Genomic DNA, 21081 nt, shown 5'->3' with positions numbered 1-21081 from the left:
GATATCCGAAATATCTACTTAAACTTACGATTTTTTTAAATAAACTATTTTTATAAATTTCAGAAATTAGAAAAAAGTTGTCATTAAATTAATTTATTTCTTTACGTAATGCACTTTCGTCAAACACGTTACATGAATCCTATAGCTGCACGGAGGCCACGAGGGAGACTTGATTGAACATGACCTATACATATTTTAATAGAAAAAAGGGAAAAAAAAATCTGAAGTCTTGGGAATCTTGGGTGCGGTGATCTCTATCGTGTCAAGCCAGCGTTCATTGGATTGAACCACCCCCAACGGAGTCTCCAATCCCAAGCCTCCGTCAGGTTCAAACTCCGATGCCGCACCCCTCTGATTAATATCTACGAAAACTAAAATAAGCGGGTAAGTAGGAGATTATCTGTCACTGTGGCCCCACCCAACCCAATTGCAGTGCCTGGGAAGAAAAGTACAACTAATCTATAAAAATCTCCTCCCAGTTTCCTGTTCCGTTTCATCCAACAACAGAATATGGCTTTAACTGGGCTCCCCCTAGCAACCTTCTTCCTCCTTCTCTCCGCTTCTTATCTCCAGGTACCACTTTTTTCAACCCTATCTCTGTAATCATGATTAGTTCTTGTTTAGTTCTCAAATCGCTTTGTTATTTACAGATTGCTGGGGCGGAAGTTGAGTCGTCGACTGTTCTCAATCTTAACTCTCCAATTCTTAAGGTGGTTTCGCTAACTCCCCTCGTTTCACGTCTCTATGTCAATTTCCAGAGTCGATTTATTTATGAAATTGTGGCAAAGTCATGAGTGATATTAATCTTTTTACAGTGTTAGTGTCTATGCTTATATTTTTATTTATTTAATTTTGGCTGGGATATTTTTTTTTTTAATAGTTTCGCTCCATCCTGTTCATTCAGATGATGTGGGATGAGTATTTGAACATATGATCTGTGTCATATGTGATTGATCATGCTTTTAACCTTGTGATGCAGAAATCTATTGCTCAACAGGTTAACGAAAATCCTGAGGCAGGATGGGAGGCTGACATAAATCCTCGTTTCTCCAATTATACAGTTAGTCTTTAACTTGTCTTGCACCCTTTTAAAGTGTGGATTCGACTGTTTTGCTTTCAGATGATTAGTTATATAATATCCTTTGACTTACAGGTTAAACAATTTAAGCGCCTCCTTGGAGCTAAACAAACGCCTAAGACCGTACTCGGAAGTGTACCTGTTATTTCTCATCCAAAATCATTGAAGTTGCCGGTGAATTTTGATGCAAGGACAGCTTGGTCGCAGTGTAGCACTATTGGAAGAATTCTAGGTCGCCACCTACTCGCTCCTGCTTTCCCTTTATTTTATTTATTTTAGTTAAACAGTGCATTTGGAAGGAGGTGCTGACTCTTGTTTTTGTTGTTGACTATTGAATTGCTAAACCAATTTTCGCATTAAAGATCAGGTAATCCTCCAATTTTCTCAATCTAACAACTTCTAACACATTCAAGGTTCAAAGACTTTATAAGTGATCCTTATGCTGGTGTGATGATTCAGGGTCACTGTGGTTCTTGTTGGGCATTTGGTGCTGTAGAATCATTGTCAGATCGCTTTTGCATTCATTTTGATGTTGTAAGTGAAGTTTCTTATTAATATTGAATTTTGTTTTGCTTATTGTGCGTGATTGTGATTATCCGTGTCTATTTTTTAGTGTTTTTCCTCTCCCTTTGTCCCTGGGTAACACCTACTCAGTTGCTTGAAAGAGGAACTTATGTACTATATGTCTAATTGCAGAATATTTCTCTCTCTGTTAATGACCTTCTCGCATGCTGTGGCTTTCTGTGTGGATCTGGGTGTGATGGGGGATATCCCATTTACGCATGGCGATACTTAGCCCACCATGGTGTTGTCACTGAAGAGGTAATATGGTTTCCACTTGGGAATCATAAAAATAGTTATTGCTTGGGGACGAAAATCCTAAGCTCCTTGTCACCTAGATCTTCCCTCCAGTTGATGCAATTTTATTTTTCTGTAGGCTCATTTCACAGCTTATCCTATATCTGCTTTTTCCTCCAAACTTTCTTACGCTCTGCAAATTCTTTTATATGGCAGTGCGACCCATATTTTGATCAAACTGGCTGTTCTCATCCTGGATGTGAGCCAGCTTATCGGACTCCCAAGTGTGTTAAAAAGTGTGTAAGTGGGAACCAGCTGTGGAAGAAGTCAAAGCACTACAGTGTCAATGCCTACAAGGTCAACTCTAATCCCCATGACATCATGGCAGAAGTGTACAAAAATGGGCCAGTTGAGGTCGCATTTACTGTTTATGAGGTAAATGAGAACTCTTATCCACACTCTGCAATTAAATTTTCTGCAACTTTAAATGGTAAATTTCAAAAACTCAAAACATCCTATCTATAATTTATAATTATATGACAATAATTTGGAAACAATCGGTTCAGAGTGTTTGAGATTGGTGCATGTGATCTAACATGGAAAACATGTTACAAAATAAAAACTTATGGATAGGTGGAGAGGAATGGAAATCAGTAGCAGGTTTTCATAGTTTAGAGGAAGTTGTGGGGAACTTGAAGTGAATATTCTATTGTTGGAGGCTCAATGACTGAGTGATTTTGACCATTTGTCGCTTTCCATTATTCTTGACTCTAAACTTTTTTAGAATAAATATCTATGTTGAACTCTTCTGTGGTTATTTTGGATCCTCGAACTAATTGTGGATTGACTTTTTTCTGGAATATTGAAGATATATTACTCTTTCAAAGATTTACATGAAGTATTGGTAAGAGTTGAAAAATAGTGGTTTGGTATAGGGGGAACATTGAAGTTAGGGGTAGTGTTCTTTAACCCTAGGCCATTTCTTAAAGAACTATTATTGAATTAAGGGAAAGTTGCACAAATCTTTCTTAACCCCTCTAGTTTTAAAAAGAGACTCTCCTTCTCATAGCATCAAAGAAGGGTTGTATGTATCACTTTATTAATCAAATAAAGGGTATGTGTTAAAAAAACATCTTAGAGGTGGGTGTGTGATTAAAATCTAGAAGGAGTATGAATGTCATTTAAGTAGATTTCATGCAATTTCTTCTTAGATTAAAGGTGTTTATTATATCTGTATTATTGAGAGCACTTGTTTTATTTATGTTGATTGCAATGTTGGGATAGTGTTTGCAAGAGAAGTAGGTTGTGCAGTTACTTAGGTTATGATATAATGAATTAAGAAAGTTGAAAATTCATTTTAGGGTAGCAGTGTGAGTTGTTAATGTCACAACTACAAAAGAGGGCTTGGGCAATGATATGTTAACACAGATTTTTTTACAATATTTTTACACAGCACACGTGTCATTTTCTCATTGGATTTAGATTACGTCAACACAATAACAAATAAATGGTGACAATTATTGTTGGCGGCACACCCATTGCAGTTACTACCATACATAATATTTAAACTGCTATGCAGAATTCACTTACGAAATGTTTGAAATTTACCCACTATATATGGCATAGGTAGACATTTCTACAAGCTTGATTGCATTTGTTACAAAAATGAAGGGATGTTAGTTCTAGAGTTATCAACTAAGAGAGGTTATTAATGTTGACATTTTCAGTATTTTAATTTTTAACTATATGGAAGGTTGAGTCAGTAATAAAATCACAACTAAATGACACAAAGTAGTGGGTGGAGATAATTTGTTATGAATGATTTTAAAGCTACAAATTTTTTCACAAACGGATAAAAATTGTTAAAAGAACCTTGATTTTCAAAATGACTTAAATCAGATTTCGGAGTTTCTATTTAGTCCTGGTTTCATCACAGAAATGCTGCTTAAAAAGCTCTAATCAGACGAGGTTGTACGAACAGAACAGCTCTTTTGATATGAATATGCTAAATACCTCTTAATAATGTATAACATTTAATTGGGCCTGCCGAATCTATGGTACTGGCATCGAGTGGGTTTGCAAATTGAATATGATACGATTGAGGATTCTTTTGGGTATAAAAGTTTAAAGAAGATATGTTATGGGAGAATGGTTTGGGATCAGATAAATGGACTGGAGTGATAATTAGTGGGTAATAAAGTTGTTGGGTTTATAGTCTGTAAAAGAAATCTGCTATAACATGGCGATTTTCAATTTTTATTATGAACTTTTCCTTATTATGTTTTCTCCTTAATTGTCATATTGGCATTGGTGCTTAGTTTTAGCTACACCGAGATTTTATAATTAACTTCCCCAAACGTCACCAGCGGGGAATTTTTCTTTTCGTGTGTTTTGGGTTTTTCATACTCAATCGCAAGTCTCTCATTGTCTACATGTTGTTCCTTTTGTGTATTTCATCGTTTCGTAGATCTTCACACATTCCTGATTTGTGTCATGCTCATCTTTCTGGGTGCCTCTAAAGTCTATATATATGTTTTCCATATTTACCTATCTTTTAAGTTTGCTCCTTAAACTTGCAAATCATGTACGTAGCCCTAGTTTTCTTTGATAAGTCTAATGTCTGTGCTGATGGGGTCGGTTGCTTTTGGTCAATACCTTTACTTTCACCAGCATTAGCTAGTCGGTGCATTGCTCTCATCTTCGGTGGTATATTATACTCCTCCTTAATGGTTCCTTTGGGGCTGGTTCTCACTCGCGCATATGTCAGGAGCTACTGGCTTTCATGGAGGGTTTAAGTTTAATGTTTACAGATAAAGATAAAACATCAAATTTCAAATGAGAAAAAGGTGGAATAAAATGCGTATGGTCGTATGAATAACATGGTAAAGGTCTTGGACCAAAAATACTGAGTAAACTAAGATCATATTCCATTCCTACACTTGATTAATACTCAAAAGTAGTAGGCTTTTCAAGGGTATGTGGTGCTCATTAAGGGATCATATTAGGACAAGGATTGTGCGCAAGGGTTTTCGTATTAGGATTCATTTCTTAGCATTCAGTCTGCTAAAACGCGTAGTGAATTATGCTTAAAAAAGTGGTTCAACATTTAAGATTTATTCTTTTTCTTTCTTTCCCCCTTTATTTGGTTGCTCTCTCTATCAGAACAAAAATGGGGGCAGTTGTCATCTTTTAGACTTTAGGTTGTGGATTGACATTAGGATAGAAAGTAATTTTAAATCAGAAATTAGTATTATCAATCATAACTGATGGAGATACAATTTTAGCTTACCAAAAATAGAACAGGCCTTACAACAACCTGGCCCTATTGTTGCATTGGTCACCCCCTAGCTATTAAGCCCCTTTAGCAGATTTTTGAGTCATTGGATTCTCTTTATTAAAAGCATTAACCTTCAGGAGTCATTTATTTATTTGTTTGGTCTCTTACATGCAACTACAACTTCTTATGTCACTTTCTTGTCCCCATTATTCGAGCAGCACTTTAATATATTATAGCATCCTTCCTGTTAAAGCATTTCGAAGGGCCCGTCTTTGCCAGTGACCTTTCAATGAACTAAAGCATCCGTGACTATTACCTGCATCATTTTGCATGTAGTGTCTAGACCTCAAACATAAAGATTACGTTAACCTTTACTAATTGGACCTCTTCACAGGATTTTGCTCACTACAAGTCAGGAGTTTACAAACACGTCACAGGTTATGTACTCGGCGGTCATGCAGTGAAGCTAATTGGGTGGGGAACAACTGATGATGGGGTTGACTATTGGGTATGTTGATATGTTCTTGATGCACATAAGTCGCCTGGCGCCTGGCGTATAGTATCTGAAATTCAGATTTTTATACTGATTGGGTACTTTTCATTGTTTCAGCTTCTCGCAAATCAGTGGAACAGAGAATGGGGAGATGTATGTTTCTTGATTTATTCATCAACTTGAATGTCTGTTACTTAAGATGTGTCTTAGCTAATGGACTAGTTTAATGCTTAATTGCAGGATGGTTACTTCAAGATCCGAAGGGGGACAAACGAATGCGGGATTGAAGAGGAGGTAACTGCTGGTTTGCCTTCTACCAAAAACCTCGTAAGAGAGGTGATTGATATGGATGATGGCGCTGCTGTTTCATTCTGAATGTAAATACGTTACCTTGACAATTATATTATGTATGGGTATTGAAATCGAAAAATCTGCACTATGTTGCCTGTAGGCTCAACCACGCTATTTTTATGATTACCATGTTCAAAGTCATTTTAATTTTAATGGTAATGTACGTAATTAAGTTTTTTTATGTGGTCAAATTGGTTTTCAAATTGTTGTTTGAAAATATACTTAATTAAGTTTCAAGTATTAGGTCAATTTTAATGACTATTAACTTTTTCTTAGATTACCGAGTGTTTAATTTTTTTTTTTATATTTTTGATTAAGTATTTTTGTTATTTAATTAAATTTTAAGCTTTTGATAAAATTGTATATTTTTAAATTTTAATCAAGGTATTATTAATTTTGTTTTAATTTATTGAGTATTAAATTTTTTATGATTTTTTGTTTATTTATTTTTTATTTGAATGATGTGATTGACCTTATTTATTTAATATCTCATTAAAAAATGTGAAATTTGTGATTGATAATTTAATTAGAAATCATACAAAATTTTAATATTCATTAAATAAAAAAGGTTTTAAACGAAAACTTAATTAAAAATATTAAGATTTATACCAATCTTAAAATTTATTTCAAACATAAGAAAAATACAAGTAGAAAAAAGTTTTTTTAGACTTTATCCCATAAGTAGATTAACCTATTATTTACCAGTGGAAAACACATGCCTAGCATGCGTGTTTACTTTTTTTCTTATAACAATAAAAATAATTTGTCATTATTATAATTATAAAATTAAATATAAATAGTTTTTACTTATTTTATTAGTAATTTTTTAATTGAAAAATAAAAAGTGAAAAATAATAAAATTTAAAATATAATATTAATAAAATTATTTAAATTTAAAAATTATGTAAACATAAAATAAAATTTAAATTCAGATAAAAAATAGAAATTTCATATATATATATATATATATTATACATATATGTTATTATTATTATTATTATTATATAAATATATATACATTTATATTATTATACACACAACTGATTTTCTCACTTTTACATAGAGGAATTTATTTTTCACTCTACACAACACCCTTTATCACACGCAACACTCAGATGAATGGATAGGAGGTGATAGACACTCACATAAAGATAAAATGATAAAAGTAAATCTTATCATCGCAAATTTTCACAAATTTAACAAGATGGAATTTCGAGATTATCTTACAATCTACTCCTTCGTACTCCAGTAAATGAAGGCATAAAAAGACGTTCTGCACCATCCGTCCTTTCAAACGTATGGAGTATAAAGTACAATCTTCTTTAGTTTCTTAGATCAAAAAGTGGTATTGCAGTATTAATGTATAGGAAGCAGGTCGAAAAGCAAATGGTGGTTGAGAAGATCTTTAGATATGTGCATGTGTGGTTGTCTCCGTTAGTTATCCAGATAAATATAACACAGCGTGACTGACTCTGAATGCATGCAGAGGGAAATGAAGTTGACAACATAACAAAAAAGCTCTCTCTACTCCTCCAATAATTCCTACAACGCACTATCATCCAACATCTCTTCCTGCTTACGCAACGCAACCTACCTCATTTTAACACCATATCATACCACTTCCTAATATGTGACTCTTCACAGACTGCCACCATTTTTCGCTAATTGCCATGAATAGAATACATAATAGCACAACCTTTGAAAGAATGAGAGTGACGTGACACCTGTTTTTGTCTCTACCTTTTCTTTTTCACTATCTTTTACACACGTTGCTTTCTCAAATAAAGAATGAAACTGATGGAACAATGCTCCTAAAAGAGGGCGTAAAGGTATTGACAGAATCTGTGTGCTGCATCCTAATCACGCTCCTTTCTTGAAACAACACAGCAAATCGGTTGTTAAGAGATTAATTAATTCCAAGTAAATCCCAACTTCACCACTCAAAAGCTCTGTCATTTGTGTGTAAGCATCCATTTCTCAATATTCTTTATGGTGAAACCAGTTCAGAGTCATTATATAAACCACTTGCTCTCCACCATGTCTTTCACGTTCTCTTTCCACAATTTTCCATTAATTTATTTACTTCACCATGTCTTATTATTTATAGATAGTCTGCATCTTACGTCCGATACACACCAGAACTAACTAATTTTTTTTTGCAAATAAAAAATACAACCATGGTCTAAATTAGGTAAACAAATAGTTTAAATTCAATTCCAAATTTACAAGATAAGATAAATATCCACCATTTATATGTTCGTACTTTTAATTTATTGAAAATAAAAATGAAAATTTTAGATCATGAATTTATATATATTTCTATTGGTTGATAAAAGGTATTTTTGGAGTAATATCAGAAATTCCTGAATATTTGTTCTATAGCCATGTGCAAATTTTTATTTTTTTTATGAAGTTAGATTCTTTTATCATATTATTGTGAGAAAATAATTAACGAATGTTTGTTGGGCCCTCTAAATTGTGGTTGACCATTGTACCAACTAATCTCGGGCCCACTAATTTGCCATTTCTTCAACGTTTCTTTATTCCTTTTATATTATCTACCTTTTTGAATATGAATGACGTGGGTTCAAACAAATCCTTCATTTTAACCCAATAAAAAATTCAATTTTTTATTAGACTTAATTCGAATGAACTTATTCTTAATGGAGTTAGTTATATTGGGTTGAGTTTATTCTATTCAACGTTTTGAAATATTTTTTAGGAAAAAAAATATAAAGTAATTCAGGTAACTAAATTATATGTTTTGTAGGAAAAAAATGATACAATAACGTATACCAACTTATAAACCTTATTAAATATGAATATTTGTTCATCTTAAAAACATTTTAAATGAAGTTAACAGTTTAAAGTGTTTTTTTTTGGGAAAACACATTCAAACGTATTTTATGCCCATTTTTATTTGCTCTGGATTAATTCAATCGATTTTGATTTTCCTTTTATTATTTTATATAGTTAATGACTAGTCATTCGGCCACGTGTATACATATATATTAATGGAATAGTCCAACTGGTGGAAATTTAAAAGTTGTGGATTTTTCTGTCACGTGTGTGCGTATTAATTATTTTTTAGTGGCTTATAAGAATAGGTTAGTGAGTTTAATAATTTGTAAATAATTTTGATTAGTTTATAAGCTAGCTTGTTGAGTTGTAGCATTATCCAGAAGTTATGAACGTATGTTTTATTCCTTTTAGAAATTAATTTGCGTAGGTGAGAATTTTTTGTGTGGTGAATATAAAATGGGTCGTTGAGAAGGAAAAAGGTGGTACGGTGGATGGAGAGAGAAAGCGCATGGTGCAGCCAACAGAGAACTGGAGGGAAGAGAATATCCACAGCATAAGCTATAAGTTAAGCATTAATGCAACCTGAGAGAAATAAGAATGGCTTCGGAAGATAAAAAAGTGCTTTTATATTTTTAATTTTATAAGGACAATAATGTTAATAAGAATTAAATAAAAGCTAACACGTTAAACAGGTTGATTAACAAAGAAATAAAATCGGGGAAGATTCGTGTTTGCGAGCTCGATCACATTGAGCTCACACGCCTTTCTTCGTCACTCTTCACTCGCTCACGTCTTTCACGTTGTTGGTGTTGGTTTCAGAAATTGAGTTAGTCGTAAAGTAAAAAGAAGCTATGAGATAAATCCGCGGGAGGTAGAGAGAGAGAGAGAATCAGCTGCAAGTGTAACGAGTGTTGTTTGTGTGAGAGGGTAGAAAGAAAAGAGAAGCGTGGTGAAGAGTTGGGCGTTTGGATTTGCAATTGGAAGAGAAGTGAGTGAGTTGGTTCGATGTCGCAGATACTGAAGGAGCCGGAGCAGGTGATGAAGATGAGAGGAGGAGGTGTGTTGGGGAAGAGAACGATTCTCAAGAGCGACCATTTCCCTGGTTGCCAGAACAAGCGTTTGTCGCCTCAGATCGAAGGCGCTCCCAATTATCGTCAGGTAGGTCTTCTTCGTCTTTTCATCTTCTGTCAATTCATCTATTTCCTCTCTTGTTTTTTGTTCCTTCAAAAAAGTTTAATCAGGTAGTTAATTTTGTTGTTATGGTTAGGCATCGGACTCGTTGCATGTTCACGGTGTTGCCATTCCAACCATTGATGGAATTCGGAACGTTCTCAACCACATTGGTGCTGGATTGAAAGTTCTCTGGATTAGCCTTCGTGAGGAACCGGTGTGTTATATTTTTATTTTAATTTAACCTATGCCTGACTGCAAGGAGTTTAGGTTTTTGAAACTAATTCTTGTGTTGCACGAGTACTTGAGTTTAGGCTAAGTATTGTTAGTTTGATGACGGATGCTGATGATAATGCTTTCTCCTTACATTTATTTCCTTCCTTTGTTGGAATCAGCTTGCCTACATTAATGGTCGTCCTTTTGTTTTGCGTGATGTGGAGAGGCCGTTCTCCAACCTTGAGTATACGGTATATAGTTTCAGGACACATAAGTTTTTGTGCTGGCTTTCAATTTAGCGTTACAAGTTGGGTTGAATTGAGTCCGTTAACTTGTGGGGCATTCTGTACTTATTAGGGAATTAACAGAGAAAGGGTTGAGCAAATGGAAGCTCGTTTGAAAGAAGACATCCTGGTGGAGGCAGCAAGGTATTTCTGTGGCTATGCTCCGTGCTTGTCCTGTGAATTTGTGGTTGTCTTTATGCTTTACTGTTAATCTTATTTGCGCATGGATACGACAGATATGGAAATAAGATTCTTGTGACTGATGAACTGCCAGATGGGCAGATGGTGGACCAATGGGAGCCGGTGTCATGTGATTCTGTGAAGACACCACTAGAGGTATGGCTGAAACTAGTATATGATGGTAGTGTGATACTTCTTGATCAATTTTCTGATACAAATGCATCAAGGTTGTTTTCTTTGCTGTAGGTGTATGAGGAATTGCAAGTAGCGGGATATCTTGTTGATTATGAACGCGTTCCTATAACTGATGAAAAGTCACCGAAGGAAATGGATTTTGATATTTTGGTTAGTATTTTGTCTGGACTTTTTATGCTCTATCACATTTGGTATCACTTTCTGCATACATATTCTTTTGGTGCAATCAAGGGGTTGAGTAATTTAGTTTCCTTCTCTACTGTCTTTTCATTGAGCTGCTGCTGCTGAACAGTGCTTAATTGTTTGAACTCAGGTTTTATATTTGATAATATTTATTGACATTGAAAACTCATACTTTCCATATTGTTTTGTTTTAGGTTAATAAAATTTCTCAAGCTGATGTAGACACGGAGATAATTTTTAATTGTCAAATGGGGCGTGGTCGAACCACAACTGGAATGGTCATTGCAACTTTGGTCTACCTCAACAGAATAGGAGCCTCTGGTACTCTTTATTTATTTTTATAATTTTTCTGATTTTAATGCTTATTTTTGTTTTATTTAAATAGTTGTTCATGGAAGATATTTGATAGTAAGAATGGATTCTTGTAATTCAGAAACAGATTTGGGACTATTAGTTTTGCTGTTTATTGTAAAAAACAGTTATTTTTCTTCAAAATTCACTACTATGCTTCCACAATAACGGAGCATATGAATACGCATTCCAGTGTTTAGTTAGCATAAAAAGTCTGGATCTTTCATAAATATTGAATTTTAATACCAAGACAACATATAGAAGATGTCTACATCATTCCTTTCTGTTTTTGTCAGCATCTACCTTGGTTATGATGTTAGTTTTGAGTTTAATCGAGTAGGATCTGGTTGCTTATTTCTATGACCTGGTTATTTCCCCATCTCTTGGAAAAGAAAACATATCTTATGGTAAGACATCTCTTTAGTTCATCTCCAAAGGGTCCTGTTTTTTCCATATCTATAGCTAGGTAACAAGGCCTCAGTCCAGCTAATAATCATGGGAATGTTGCATGTTGGTATGTAAGTGGAAATGAGTCTAACATATGTCATGAAAGCACTAGCCTATTTATTTGAGTGAAAGAAACTTTAGAATGAATGTCTTGTCTACTTGTTTTCAATTCGTGCCATCCATAGTTTATTCAATAAATGTGATTAGTTTCATTCGTCTCCCAACATATCACTACTTTCAGTGGGTATGTGTTCGTGCATGCATACGTAAGACTTTAGTTTCATGAATGTGGTATAACTATTTTATACACTGAGTAACCTTTATTTAAAATTATTGAGTCGCTTGGAAAGAAAATTCAATTATGCCTAGCATCATTGAATTTCTTTAATTATTTCCTTTAATTTATTCTTACTCTATTCTCATTAAGCTCAAATCATTAAGTGTACCAGTTGAATTGCCATTAAGAAGATATTTTATTTTTCATTGAATGACAGGGTTTCCAAGAAGCAATTCCATTGGGAGAATTTTTCAAAGTATGACCAATGTTGCTGATCATTTGCCTGACACGGAAGAAGCAATTCGCAGAGGAGAGTATGCAGTCATTAGAAGTTTGATTCGGGTGTTAGAGGTACTGTAATTGAATTTAATGTTATTTTTATAAAATAAAAGTATGTTCTTGTCCTAATTATCAGATATGTTTCAGGGTGGTGTTGAGGGGAAAAGACAAGTGGACAAAGTCATTGACAAATGTGCTTCAATGCAGGTATATCTGTTTCTATTTTCTAATGATTTTATTATTGTGTTATTCAAATAAATAGTAAGTTGGTTGTTTCTATTCTTCAGTTTCTGAATTACTCACCTGTATTTTGTGGGTTGAATTTTTGTATTTCCTCTTTAATTGTCTCATTGATCCTTGTCTTAATTTTAGAACCTGCGTGAAGCAATTGCCACTTATCGCAATAGTATTTTGCGGCAGCCTGATGAGATGAAAAGGGAAGCATCACTATCATTTTTTGTTGAGTACCTGGAGAGATACTACTTTTTAATATGTTTTGCTGTGTACATTCATTCAGAAAGGGCTGCACTCCGTTCTAATACTACTGATAACTGTAGCTTTGCTGACTGGATGAGAGCAAGGCCTGAACTCTACAGCATTATTCGCAGGTTAAAGTTTTAATAATTGTGCGAAGCCTTATGTTTTTTTAATTTTTTAGCTAAATTGCCGTTTTAGTTACCCTTTAATTATTGATCGACAATTTTGGTCTCCCTATTTTTTTCAGTGATTATAGCTCCTTGATTCTAAAAAGTTCGCAACTTTTGTTGAACTCTCATTTCTGCGTGTTTTTTTTAACTTTTTTTTTTTTATTTACATTTTAGCTAACTAAATTGATATTTTAAAGATACCTTGAATAAATATGTTAGCTCTCAGGTTCCATTGGACCAAAATAAGAGAAATAATTGTTTGCAAATTTGAGAATTAAGCTGAAATTGGGGATAAAAATAGGGGGTCCAAAATTATGGATAAAAAATTAAAAGGAGACCAAAATTTTAATTTAGTCTAATTTTTATTTATTTCTGTTCATTTTGTTTATGGAGTATGGCACGATATTTATTTAGTCAAATTGTAACTAGTGAATAAATTTGGCCCATGTATATCTTGTTATGAAAACTTTATATTCATAAATGTTACTGAACTGAGCTAGCTTTTACTTTCATGTATAACCTTCATTTATATTTATTTGGTTCGAGGTCCTGATTGCTCTTGCGCCTTGGTACTGCTATAAAAGAAATCCAAGGTTTATTTAGTCACTAGTCTTTAGCTCACAACAAGGTTTACATCATTAATCTGGAAAGAGACACCAAGGAATTTACTTCATTTGAGATATCTGCTAAATTTGCAGTTTATTGAAATTTTCTTAGTTAATTTTCACTTGAAGGTGCTAGATATCTTTGTTGATCTAATAATCATGCTTGACATAAATTTTTTAATCATGTAGTTGGACCATTTTTACCAATTGGGTTTTATTGACATTCCACATTGACTATAGATGTGGCTAAAGTAGAGATTATAAAGGTTTGGGCAATTCTCTCCCAATGAACTGATTTTTGGGGTTGAGTTTGGCTCAATCCAAGTCCAATAGATTTTTTTTTTTTATAATCTAATTCATTTGTTTGCTTGATCTTATCTCTATTAACATTTGGCATGACTCATAACAATTAGCATTGCAGGTTACTTAGGAGAGATCCAATGGGTGCACTTGGTTATTCAAGTTTGAAACCATCTCTAAAGATGATAGCCGAATCAACTGATGGCCGCCCTTCTGAGATGGGTGTGGTTGCTGCCTTGAGAAATGGCGAGGTTCTTGGTAGTCAAACTGTTCTCAAGAGTGATCACTGTCCTGGATCCCAAAACCCAAGTTTACTTGAGAGTGTGGATGGTGCTCCTAATTTCCGAGAAGTTCCTGGGTTTCCAGTTTATGGAGTGGCAAATCCAACAATTGATGGTATTCGATCTGTCATCAGGAGGATTGGAAGTTCTAAAGGTGGACGCCCAGTACTTTGGCATAATATGAGAGAAGAGCCTGTTATTTACATCAATGGGAAGCCATTTGTTCTTCGTGAAGTTGAAAGGCCATACAAAAACATGTTGGAGTACACGGTAAACATTGCTTTTAACGATTTTTGCTATCAATTTTTAGTTAACGGGAATTGTAAATCAGATGTAGATGTTAGAATAACTGGGTTTTGGTTTGGAGCCCACTATATCATATACCACCAATTGGCTTTCCCTTTATTTTCCAGTTGTTTACAGTAGTATGGATATTTAACTAGTTGGTTTTAATTTGTAGCAGGAACTATGCTACAAAAAAAATGTAGTGATTGAATTGTGAAAAAAACGTATCTAAATGAGCAGTGTGATACAGGCAACGAGATGTATTTAAAGTGTTTTTTCTTTTGGATTTTGCACACAATGTGATCTATGGAGTTTAAGGCTATTGCTGTAGTCGTAGTGTCTTTTAAGGTAGCAAAGGTATATCTGTTCCACTCTGAAGTATAATATTACTCTTTGAGATAAAGTATTAAAGCCACGAAGTTCTTAATCTATTGGATGAATATTGTCAAGGACTGATTTCTAAAACCTTAAGCTGTTGAATATGCTTTTATGTCTTACAAACATTATTTGATCCATTAAAGGTCTGCTCAAATTATTTGGTCCAACCCCATATATGTTTTCTGGTGCAGGTCACGTGTTAATATATAGGGATCAACAAATGCTGAAGTATATATAAAACGAAGCTTATCTAATTTGTTGAAATTGAAATCCCATTAGAGAACTCATTGATTTTCTTAATTTGGAAATTGGTCCCCAATTGTTGGTGAATAGGAAATTGTAATTTGTTCTTTCAGGGCATTGACCGTGAAAGAGTGGAGAAAATGGAAGCCCGATTAAAAGAAGATATCCTAAGAGAAGCTAAACACTATGGTGGTGCCATAATGGTTATTCATGAAACAGATGATAAACATATATTTGATGCTTGGGAGTTGGTTACCCCTGATGTAATTCAAACCCCACTTGAAGTTTTCAAAAGTCTGGAAGCTGAGGGATTCCCTGTTAAGTATGCACGTGTGCCCATCACTGATGGAAAAGCTCCTAAAAGCTCTGATTTTGACACTTTGGCAATTAATATATCTTCTGCTGCCAAGGACACTGCTTTTGTTTTCAATTGCCAGGTAATTTCTTAATCTTTCATCTTATACGTGTACTTTTTATGACCTTGTTCATTTTGGGTTGGTATATTTTTTTTTTGTCTTTTTGCCCTATCCATTTCTTACTGAAGTTATTGATATAACAGATGGGCAGGGGCAGGACAACCACTGGTACTGTCATAGCTTGCCTTGTGAAACTTCGAATCGATTATGGTAGGCCCATTAAAATACTGGGTGATGATGTGACCTGTGAAGAATCGGACTGTGGTTCTTCAAGTGGAGATGAAGCTGGGACTTATACCACTTCATTAACCTCAAATGCTTTGTCAAGAAAGACAGACGAGAAACAAAATCGTGCTTTTGGTATAAATGACATTCTTTTGTTATGGAAGATAACAACATTATTTGATCATGGTGTTGAATGCCGAGAGGCATTAGATGCTATCATTGATAGATGTTCTGCACTTCAAAATATTCGCCAAGCAGTCTTGCAGTATAGAAAAGTATTCAATCAACAGCATGTTGAGCCTAGGGTAAGGAGGGTGGCATTGAATCGTGGTGCTGAGTACTTGGAGCGGTACTTTCGTCTAATTGCTTTTGCAGCATATCTTGGAAGTGAAGCATTTGATGGATTTTGTGGACAAGGAGAATCGAGAATGACATTTAAGGTTTGGTTGCATCAAAGGCCTGAGGTGCAGGCTATGAAATGGAGCATCAGATTAAGACCGGGGCGTTTTTTCACTGTCCCTGTAAGTATTTTTCAACCTTTCTATTTGCAATATTACATTCCCCAATTTGAAGCATGATTTATTCAAGAATGTCAATTATATTGTAGGAGGAGTTGAGAGAGCCACAAGAGTCTCAACATGGAGATGCTGTGATGGAGGCCATTGTCAAGGCCAGAAATGGTTCTGTTTTGGGGAAAGGCTCCATTCTGAAAATGTATTTCTTTCCTGGTCAGAGAACTTCCAGTCATATACAAATTCATGGCGCACCTCATGTTTTCAAGGTACATTTACCTATGCAAGTACTACTAAAGAAACTAACTCATCAAATTTGTGATGCCAGAGGGTAAGGCTACACGTCCAGTGGTGACCTACAGGATCATCCGATTGTAGGTAGAATTAGCATCTTTAACATGTTTTTGGTGTGAGTTTATTTGCGGAAAACTTGATTGAACAAATGACCAATCTTGTTATCTAATAGTTGTTCAAGCAGAATACATTGTGTTACCATTAATTGATACTTTACTAATTAGTTTATTTTTCTTCCACTCATTTTATGTTGTGCTTCCTTTTTACACTTTTCATACACATAATGACCATATTACAATAATTGTAAATATATATTTTTATCATATATTTATAATTACTATTATATTATAACTTACAGTATCGATATTTTTAATTTAAAATGTTTTTATGCAATTATGACATCATGGTTTGTTTGTTGGAACTGCTGATAATATACAAGAAAATGAGAAGTGGTCTATGTAGGTGGTGAGAACTGGCAAAGAATAGTAATGGTGAAACATCATTATTTGCTTAGAGTAGCTTGTTTTATTATTTTGGTGTTTGAAGGACTTTCAGAACTTTCTTTTCATTATATTCTAATTCTTGTTTTTCTTCTTTGTAATTATTGAAAGCTTTATCTTATGTTTTTATCAATGTAATGCGCTTGACTGTGAGAATGTCATTATCTAATACTTCACTTGTTCAGGTTGATGAATACCCTGTGTATTGCATGGCAACTCCAACCATCTCTGGTGCCAAAGAGATGCTAGACTATTTGGGTGCTAAGCCTAAACCTTCATTCATTGCTCAAAAGGTTGTGTTGACTGATCTGAGAGAAGAGGCAGTTGTTTATATCAATTATACTCCCTTTGTCCTTAGGGAGTTAAACAAACCAGTTAATACGCTCAAGTACGTGGGAATCACGGGTCCTGTGGTGAGTCATCTTTACTATAGTTTGTCAGTTGGAAGTTGGCATATTTCATAAAATTGATTGCGTTGCCCTACTCACGGTAACTACAATGCAGGTGGAACACATGGAAGCACGGCTAAAAGAAGATATACTAGCTGAGATTAGACAATCAGGTGGGCGAATGCTGTTACACCGTGAAGAATATAACCCCTCCACAAATCAGTCAGGTGTGGTTGGATACTGGGAAAACATTCGAGCAGATGATGTGAAGACACCTGCGGAAGTTTATTCTGCTCTGAAAGATGATGGATATGATATTGTCTACCAGAGGATACCTTTAACAAGAGAGAGAGATGCTTTGGCTTCTGATATTGATGCAATACAGTATTGTCAAGATGAGTAAGTGTCCCCTACTTTGCGGTATAAGGGTCTTGTAAAGTGTCGTGACATTATTGTTCACGTACTGTTTTCATTATATTAATATGCATATGATGACCGTGGCATACTTTAATATATATGAAAGAACCCCGTGAATTGAGAGATTTTGATTTTGGGAGAAAAAAAGTGAGGCGGAAGGAGAGCTGGAACTCATAGGCAGTGTATATTTTGTTTAGCTGGCAACCGATAGTGAGCCAGTTTGATTCATGGGCTTTGACCTTTGACTGCCTACTGAAATGCAGTCATGATGTTATTCATTAGAGTTTGGCTTATAGCACTTTATTCCTCTGTGAAGTTGACTCTTTACATCTTTGAGTAAGCTAAATAAACAAGCATTTTTCTTAGTTTTAAGTTAAAAGCATAGGAGATTCATACTATATTACTATAAATAAATGTGTAATAGTTCTGTACAAGGCACATGTTTCATACCTCGTAAATGCCTATACAAATCTGTCTTGCTAATCCATACATGTTAACTGCTCATCATTTTGATTCCTGCCCAGCAGTCTTCATTTATTCCCTGTGTGTCTGTTCCAAATTGTCTAGATGCTGTAATCCCTCTATAGTAATGTTTGAGGCATTTATTGTTTCAATATAGAAATGTACACCTAAACTCTTGCTTTGTTGTAGCTCTGCAGGTAGTTACCTTTTTGTATCACACACAGGTTTTGGTGGTGTCGCATATGCAATGGCCATAATCTGTATCCGACTTGATGCTGGATCCAAAGTTTCACAACCATTATTCGGACCTCATATATATGCAGTGACTGAAGAGAACTTGCCTTCTCAAGCTTCCAATGAAACGGCACTAAGTATGGGTGACTATAGTGACATTTTGAACCTTACAAGGGTCCTCATACATGGTCCGCAAAGCAAAGCAGACGTTGACCTTGTCATTGAAAGGTTATTAGGAAATTTTTTAATTAGTTTACAAGCCATATGTTATTACTTTTAAGAGTGTTCAACATCAAAGTGAATAAATTATGTTGCTCTTAATTTAAAAATGCATAATCTCGGGTGAGAGGAGGAGGGTTACTTTTGCAAATATATTATGTTTCACTTTTGTAGGTCTAGAATAAATTTTGCATCATTTGTTGAAGAAATTTGATCTTTAGTTATTGGGTTTCCATTGAAGATGCTGACTTTTTCTATTTTATCTATAGATGTGCAGGTGCAGGGCATATAAGAGAAGATATTCTATATTACAAAAGAGAATTTGAGAAGTTCACTGATGATGATGATGAGGAACGAGCATGTCTTATGGACATGGGTATCAAAGCTTTGAGGTACCTTTACTTGTTTCACCCATAGGAACGTCCTTTCTATATTTTATAGGAATCGCATTGATATATTTTCTCTAAAACATGTGGAGAGTGCACCTGCACATGGATGTGCTTATGTAGTTAAGTATATGATTTTGATCAATCCAATTCTAGAATTGTAGCCAAGTATATGATAAATTTTAGAATTTTAACACACTATTAGTCTATCGATAATCTAATTTCTTTCAAAAGTAATTTCTATGTTAATTTAGTGAAATGAATTACTCATTACAAAGTTACAACTTACAAACTTTCTATTCAACGATGATTTTATAAGAAAATTTATATTATTGCTGTAAAAAGAATTTTATCTTATAAGAGTTACTCGTGGGTGGTGTAAGATTGACTTTTATTTACATTTCTTTTCACACATGCATTTTGAATTTAAGATCTTGCCCTCGCATGCAATTGAAAGGGAGAAATAAGGATAATTAGTACCTATACATAATATTGCACACACACACAAAAAAAATAATAAAAAATCAAATACTATAAAAATGAGGATGATAAATATTAGAAATTACTATTTGAAGACCTTGACCACAATAAGTTACTAATAATGTAAAAATTTAACTTCACAAATCTGCAATTAAATTTTTCATATTTAGAATTTGATATATAATACATACATAAATAAACATTGAATCAATTAGTATGAGAATCATATCATTTGTATACCTCTTATGCATGATGCAGTCTAACACGCCTTTGTTTTTGTTTTCCTATTCCTATAACAATTATAATCAATAAATGAGTGTAAAACACATAATGTAGTTTAAAAATTGAAAAACTTTTTACAAAAAAGGGATTATAAATAGAAGGACTTACCATTTCATGATCTTCACCAAAACGAGGTTATAATAATGTGAAAATGATAATCAGCTTAAGAAATCTGCATTTGAATTTCAATATATATTTATGTATGTGCGTGTGTGTATCTATTTATCTATCTATCTATATATATATATATATATGTATGTATGTATGAATGTTGGATATGACGTACCATTTTTTTGTATAACCATTTCTGTTTTTCCCCACCATCTGCAGGCGATATTTTTTCCTTATCACTTTCAGATCTTATCTCTACTGCACTTCTCCTGCCAATGTGAAATTTGCATCATGGATGGACGCAAGACCAGAGCTTGGTCATCTATGTAACAATCTAAGAATTGATAAATAACATGGCAATGCTTATAATCATGTCGTTACTGTTCTGGGGGCGTTTGCTGTTACAGTGACAGTTTGAGCCACCCTGTAACCTCTCCTCGTGCTGCACAATACCTTATTTTTGCTACAAAGCCTTCAAATGTAGTACACTATGCACGCATGCTACTTTGTGAACTGCAATCTCAGGCAGAGCAACATCCTGCACTCATTTTGTCTAGCTTTGTATGTTACGAGAGGCTGGCTGACACAAGGCACAAATATTGGTGAACTCAAGTGTTCATTCGAGACCTTTAGGACAGTAGGTTACACTGTTGAGGAATGTTATAGTAACTCTTCCAAGATTGTATTTCTATGTCATGTTGTTTCGGGAGGGTTTGTAAAGGATGAAAAGTAGGGCATCAATAGGATTGGAAAATATATCATTTTAGTGTGAGGGAGGAAACTTCCCTATTTCTCTGTAAGCCCAAGATTTAATGTCCTTAAGAATTTAGTTTTTTCACTCATTCATTTGTATTTTTGTATGTTATCTTCCTTTGTCGAATAGTTAATTCTCCCTTGGCTTAACATAGTTCAGCAGAATTATTTGCTGTTTATCCCGTGTTCTTCCGCATTGATTCTCAATGTCTGTGCTTGCATATCAGTGTTTGGTTCTGTCATAAACAGTACATGTGCGTCATATTCTTTACTTCTCTAAT

General features: G+C 34.3%; 2 protein-coding genes across 2 annotated transcripts; both read left to right on the top strand.

Annotated features, from left to right (window-relative positions):
* Positions 1–231: 231 nt before the first annotated feature.
* LOC106757800 (cathepsin B-like protease 2) lies at positions 232–6174 on the top strand. Its single transcript, XM_014640599.2, has 11 exons — positions 232–573; positions 651–710; positions 980–1060; positions 1154–1310; positions 1441–1445; positions 1538–1612; positions 1775–1900; positions 2093–2311; positions 5548–5661; positions 5764–5799; positions 5887–6174. Exons 1-11 carry the CDS (start codon positions 511–513, stop codon positions 6019–6021), a joined length of 1071 nt encoding a protein of 356 aa, XP_014496085.1. The 5' UTR covers positions 232–510; the 3' UTR covers positions 6022–6174.
* Positions 6175–9302: 3128 nt separating this feature from the next.
* LOC106757675 (paladin) lies at positions 9303–20981 on the top strand. The gene is made up of 19 exons (XM_014640415.2): positions 9303–9957; positions 10067–10186; positions 10365–10436; positions 10543–10613; positions 10706–10805; positions 10896–10994; positions 11222–11348; positions 12320–12453; positions 12529–12588; positions 12754–12989; positions 14055–14484; positions 15234–15557; positions 15680–16282; positions 16369–16542; positions 17253–17480; positions 17572–17855; positions 18525–18797; positions 19058–19180; positions 20267–20981. Exons 1-19 carry the CDS (start codon positions 9805–9807, stop codon positions 20397–20399), a joined length of 3744 nt encoding a protein of 1247 aa, XP_014495901.1. The 5' UTR covers positions 9303–9804; the 3' UTR covers positions 20400–20981.
* The last annotated feature ends 100 nt before the right edge of the window (positions 20982–21081 follow it).

Source organism: Vigna radiata, chromosome 3 (assembly GCF_000741045.1).
Source record: "Vigna radiata var. radiata cultivar VC1973A chromosome 3, Vradiata_ver6, whole genome shotgun sequence".
NCBI classification, from domain to species: Eukaryota; Viridiplantae; Streptophyta; class Magnoliopsida; order Fabales; family Fabaceae; genus Vigna; species Vigna radiata.
The sequence above is the reverse complement of the archived record's forward strand: the minus strand, read 5'-3'. Positions and strand labels throughout refer to the sequence as shown.